Source organism: Pan troglodytes, chromosome 12 (assembly GCF_028858775.2).
Source record: "Pan troglodytes isolate AG18354 chromosome 12, NHGRI_mPanTro3-v2.0_pri, whole genome shotgun sequence".
NCBI classification, from domain to species: Eukaryota; Metazoa; Chordata; class Mammalia; order Primates; family Hominidae; genus Pan; species Pan troglodytes.
This window is the reverse complement of record NC_072410.2, coordinates 36,998,336-37,004,335: the sequence shown is the minus strand read 5'-3', so window position 1 is coordinate 37,004,335 and position 6,000 is coordinate 36,998,336. Positions and strand designations below refer to the sequence as shown.

General features: G+C 58.9%; 1 protein-coding gene across 3 annotated transcripts in view; it reads left to right on the top strand.

The window, feature by feature from the left end:
- The first annotated feature begins 2,693 nt into the window (after positions 1–2,693).
- The window catches only part of ATOH8 (atonal bHLH transcription factor 8), a 34,290-nt gene continuing 30,983 nt past the window's right edge, over positions 2,694–6,000 (top strand). For 2 of the 3 annotated variants that reach the window (XR_010149078.1, XM_016948896.4), the window contains exon 1: positions 2,957–3,822. Coding sequence is in view for 2 of the 3 variants with exons in the window: in XM_016948896.4 (XP_016804385.1) it covers positions 3,049–3,822 (774 nt within the window). In the remaining variant the exon portion in view is untranslated. Of the gene's footprint in view, positions 3,823–6,000 lie in introns of all 3 variants that reach the window. The other variant, XM_016948897.4, reaches the window with a different exon arrangement.

Sequence of the window (6,000 nt, the reverse complement as noted above, 5' to 3'; positions counted from 1 at the left end):
AGCCCTGCTCTACCTCCACCCTGCATGGCTGATCATTCCTATCCAATCCCTTCGCCTCCTCCTGCCCCATGGGATCTCGGTGACCTTCTCCTCTATTTGGGGGGAAGTTGGCACGGGGCTTAGGATCAGTATGAGTGGATCCTTTGGTATTCAGCCAAGATGTGATTTTCCCAGACACAGCTTGGCCTCTTTAAGGACAAAATTCAGTCCTGCTAGAGACTTCTCACACAACCTTTAGCCACGGGCACCCCAGTCTTCAGCTACACCCAAGTCTGGGATGCAAGGGGGCCTTAGCAGCTGGCTGACCCAGGATGCCCAAGGTCACCATTCCCTAGACTCTAGGCATCATGCCACATGCTGCACATGCTGCGTCTTTGAGTCCTTGCAGCCGTGTGAGGCACGGTATCATTACTCCCGTTTTACAGAGGAAGATACTGAAGCTCAGAGAGTGCCTGAGCAGCCCTGGAGAAGGAGTGTCACTTTTCCTCCATCTCTGCCACTGACTGGCTGGATGCACAGGAGGATTGGGTCTCCAGACAGGACTGTAAAGGGCACGAGGGTTGCTTGTCCTTATCAGAGGTTTCCTGAGCACCAGCCCTTAGAGACAGGGAGGAAGGCAAGAGTGCGCCTTTGAGGAACGCACAAGCCCAGGAGTTCCAACAGGGCTGCAGTGGAGGCTAAGTTGCAGCAGGACTTTTGAGCAAGCATGCACAGAGGCCAGCAAGAGCAATTGGAGGCTGTGGTGAGCAGGGAAGGTTCGCAGGAGGAGGGGGACCAGAGCTGGTCATCGAAGGGTGAGGAAGAGTGTGCGTTGCAAAGGGGAGCCGTGGGAGACCTGGGAGCAAAGGCCAGAACTTTAGGGTTCGAGGCTGAGCAGGGAAACGACAGGAGAATGAGGGCTCCTCTTTGGCAGCACACCCTTGGTCTCCAGGACAGAGATAAGGTGCAGGAATATGCAGGTGTCCAGGGAAGACGGTGTCTCCGGGAGCACATGCTTTATGATGCTGGCACCCACCTTGGTGGCAAAATGAGATTTTGCATTTACTATATTCAGAAAACTGCATGCCTCAGTGTGTGTGTGTCTATGTTTGAAGTCTTATGTCAAAGTCCTTTGACATCCATCTCTTTGTCCTTTCCCAGCTACCCTGAGAAGGTTGGCTGGAAATATCCTCAAAGACAGAAAAGAGTGCCGGTGGGAGGAAACGTCTTGCTCATGGTCATGGGGTTCCATCGTTGACAAACCAAGGCTCAACCGGGGCTGCTGGCTGCAGCTCCATGCTCCTGCCCCCAAAGCTATGCCCAGATCCCCATCCCACCTCCCAGCACCCTGCGTGCCATCTGCCTCCTCCACCCCTAGGCATTCTCCCATGGAGGAGAGAAGCACTCCACTCTGTGTGAGCCCTTGTGTTTTCATCAGAGTTCAAGGCCAGGGTCAAGGGTCCATCTTCTCCCAAACCACCTTGCTGGCTTTTAGTGTCCACCTTCCTTAAGGAGTAACATCACAGAGAAGGGACCAGCAAGGAGTGAAGCCCTGTTCTGAGCCTCGGAAGGGAGCGGCTGGGAAGTAGTCCTCTGGCAAGGACATCTGAGGGCCTACTAGTTTGACCCCTTCTTTCCAGAATCTCCAGTGGAATGGCACTGATGACTGAGGGTCTGGGGGGTCTACCTCTGCCCCTTGCCAATAACCGTGGGCACCTGCAAAGCTCTCACCTGGTGCCAGGCACTGCTCTGAGTGCCTTGCGCATACACGCTTTTCACACTGCCTGGGGAGGAAGGTACGATTATGACCCTCGTTTTACAGGTGAGGAAAGGGAGGCACAGAGAGGTTAAGTGACTTTCCCAAGGTCATTCAGTGAGTGGCGGAGCTGGGGTTTGAGCCCAGGAAATCTGCCTCAAGTAGCTGTTTTGCCTCAATAAATAATAATAACAACAACCACAGCTACCATTTGACGACCCGTTCCTATGTGCCTAGTGCTTTAATTCCTCAGAGCAATGCTGTGACTTAGGCGTTGTTCTCCGAATTTCTCATAAATCCCGGTTTAGCAGGGCGCCTGGAGTGAGGTGACTGCGGAGGCTCGCAGATGTTAGGTCTGCCTAAATCCGAAGCTTCCACCCTCCTCTGCCTCTGTGACTTGCTGCGTGACTTTGGAGCTTTCGGAAACTCAGTTTCCCTGTCTTAAGCCCTCTGCTCCTCTTGCTTTCCCGCTCCAGCAAGTGAGAGTGGACTGGGTTGCCGTGCCGGGCGGGTGTGGGTCGCCGGGCAACTCCGGAGTCTCCCCTTCCCCATCGGCCCCCAGCAGAAGTCCCAGCTCCCGGCGTTTTCTGTCTCGTGGCGAGTTGGGACGGAGGGAGCGGCGGGAAGGTGCCGGGTGGGCAAGGTCGGAGCTGCGTCACCGAGAGGCCGGCAAGGCCAGGGAGAAAAGGCCCCGCTGTGATTTGGGGAAGGGCCGGGGGGCCCATAAGTCACGTGCTCGGGGCGGTTGTGCAGGAGCGGACTGTCCTCTGGGAACATAGAAGCGCCCCCGACTAGAGTAGGGGCGGGGAGGGAGCGCCGGAGGAGGCAGGTTCTGGGCCAAGGGGATGGGGGTGGGGGGGAGGTAGGGAGCCCGCGGACAAAGGAGGCGGCCGGCGGCCCAGCTGTTTTGAAAAATGCTTCCTGTTTCTTTAAAGGCGCTCGCGGCTCGGGCGGCCGGGGCTGGGGAGGCGGTGGCGGCGGGAGCTGCCTCCTCTCCGGGCGGCGGCGCTGACTGATCTCGCGAACTGGGCTTCTGTGTAAACTGAGGCTAAACAAACACAGATGGAGCGCAGCGGGCGTTCTCCAGAAATGCTGGCAAGGAGGCAGCGACTTCAGATGACACTCTGAGCGCTCCGGGAACGGACAGCCCGGCGGCTTCCCGAAGCCGGCGGCGCAGCTGCCCGGGGCGAGGGGGAGAAAGGGAGAGAGGGAGGGGGAAGGCGGGCGAAGGGGGAGAGCCAGAGACTCCTCGGCGCTGAGCGCGGCGGCGGCCCGGGCAGCCCCACGCCCCTGCCTCGCGCGCCGCCCGCGCCATGAAGCACATCCCGGTCCTCGAGGACGGGCCGTGGAAGACCGTGTGCGTGAAGGAGCTGAACGGCCTTAAGAAGCTCAAGCGGAAAGGCAAGGAGCCGGCGCGGCGCGCGAACGGCTATAAAACTTTCCGACTGGACTTGGAAGCGCCCGAACCCCGCGCCGTAGCCACCAACGGGCTGAGGGACAGGACCCATCGGCTGCAGCCGGTCCCGGTACCGGTGCCGGTGCCAGTCCCAGTGGCGCCGGCCGTTCCCCCAAGAGGGGGCACGGACACAGCCGGGGAGCGCGGGGGCTCTCGGGCGCCCGAGGTCTCCGACGCGCGGAAACGCTGCTTCGCCCTAGGCGCAGTGGGGCCAGGACTCCCCACGCCGCCGCCGCCGCCGCCGCCGCCGCCTCCTGCGCCCCAGAGCCAGGCAACTGGGGGCCCAGAGGCACAGCCTTTCCGGGAGCCGGGTCTGCGTCCTCGCATCTTGCTGTGCGCACCGCCCGCGCGCCCCGCGCCGTCAGCACCCCCAGCACCGCCAGCGCCGGAGTCCACTGTGCGCCCTGCGCCCCCAACGCGCCCCGGGGAAAGTTCCTACTCGTCAATTTCACACGTAATTTACAATAACCACCCGGATTCCTCCGCGTCGCCTAGGAAACGACCGGGCGAAGCGACTGCCGCCTCCTCCGAGATCAAAGCCCTGCAGCAGACCCGGAGGCTCCTGGCGAACGCCAGGGAGCGGACGCGGGTGCACACCATCAGCGCAGCCTTCGAGGCGCTCAGGAAGCAGGTACCCGCTCCCCGCCGCACGCCCTCACTGCGCCGGGGGACGACTGCGGGAATGGGTGGGCGAGTGGCCGGGGCGGGATAGAGGTGTGTTTAAGGGGCAAGCTGCCCCGCCCGGTCCGACCCTGGTGCCCAGACAGGTGTGGGCAGTCCTAGGGTATGGCTCATAGTTTTCAAAGTGGCTATAAGAGTTGGTTATCTCTGGCCCGAGCACCCCCCGCCCTCAACCCCCGCCTCGGGGGTAACCCTGTCTGCGCTTCTGACTTCAGCCTCCATAGTTCACTTTTATGGCAGCGAGTATTTGCCTGCCGGAGTCCCCTGGGCGCGGTGCGGAGTGGAGAGGGGAAATGTGGGAATCTGTCAGGGGAGGAAGGGGGGAGCCTTCTCCAGTTGGTGGTGGCAAGGTCCGGAACGCTGCGGTGGGACAGTCCGGGGGAGTTGTCAGCCCCTCTTCAGGCCCCAGCGGTGATGCCCCGAACACTCAGGTTGCTTCCGGGCTATGCACTCCTTGCCCTGGCATCCTCAAGAACCCGCGCTACAAGCCTGTGCCCTCTCCCCAGGGGTGGGCTCAGGAATCGGCTGGTGGGAGTCTTTCTAGCAGATCCCTTCCTTTCACCCGTGGTGAAGCAGGCAGCTCTGCCGAGGGGACTGCCTAGGTTGGGGATTCCCTCTGGAGCATCTTCAGAGCCTAGTTCTGGGGTGGGTCCAGGACTTTTTAGTTTGGGGCTGGTGCGGGCTGCCCTCACCAGACAGTGCCCCTGCGCAGGTAGCGGAAGAATACTTAACCCAAGAATTACCCGTGGTGGGGCGGGACAGTCGCTTGGGCTTCTAGGCTTCTTATTTTCTTAGCGAGAAGGAGCTCTAGGAAGGAGGTGGTGAGTTCTCTCCCACCCCTACACAGGGCGTGGGGAAGGGTTAGGGTAGATGTGGCTGGTTTGAAGGGTGTTTTTTTTTTCTTTTTATTTGCATACTCTGCAGCTGACTTGCTGTGTGACTCCAGGAATGTTGCTCAACTTCTCTGGGCTTTATCCAGCAACAAAACATTTCAGAAACCATGATCTTCTTTTTGGATCACTCTCCTCTTCCTGCTGGGGGTTGGGGTGGGGTGGGGCAGTAGTGCCTGTGTCCATCCATGGAAAGGAAATTGAATCCTTGGAGGAAAGAGGCCCTATGACTTTTGAGCCAAAGTGTCTTGCTTGGGCTTGGGGAAAGTGGTCAGTGAGGTGGGGTGGGGGTGGGGGACGGGTGGCTGTCACAGACCAGGCTGGGCCTCTGCCCTCAGCCACACCAGCTGGAACCCTGGGCGGTGGGTCCAGTGGAGCAGTCAGTCCCACCCTGAGCCAGCAGCTCTGTGTCTGCATCGCTGGGTAGAGGTGGCGATGCGTGGGGGATCCTGCAACCCACTCCCCAGGACAGAAGGATAACAGAAGGGCCTGTCCACCTGCCCACCTTGCCACTAGGGAAGCCCCTCCTAGACTGGGGAGGCACATGCCCAGAGCCTCATAGCTGTTGAGTAGCAGGTCAGGGCTGGCACCTAGGGGCTTTGACTGCAGGTTCTGGGCCCTTGTGCTCCTCTATTGCCTCTCTGTATGCTGAGAGAATACTCATCTGAGTGCTTTGTTACATCTCATGTGCCCACTGACTTTTACTTCATTCAACAATCAATTCCATCTCATTTGATCTAAACATAATCCCTGTCGAAATTGGATTAACTCTTTATAGTATGGAACACTGAGGCCCAGAAATGGAAGGAGACTTGTCCAAGGTCACCTAGTGGGTTAGGGAAGATAACAGCAGTTTCTGGAATGCCCTCCTGGCCAAATGCTTCCCACAGTGCCATCTGTATCAGCGTCATGTACCACCCCCCCCAGCCCCCAGCCTGTGATGTTTGTTAACAATCAAGGCAGGGTGCACACTTGGCAGACCCTTTGAGATGAGATTGTTCATCCTGGTCTCCTTTGACTTCCCCCCTTACCGTGGGAAGTTCTCTATAAAAAGGGCAAGTTCAGTGTATCTAAGTAGAAGGCACACCCATGCCCTCTCAGGGAGAGCGTGTGTATGCAATGCAAACACACAGGCAGGTACACACACACATGCTCCTTACACGTGCTCAAGAGCACACACAAATGCATGGTCACAGAAGCACCTGTTCCTGTTTGTTTCCTCCTTGCCCTAGCCATTC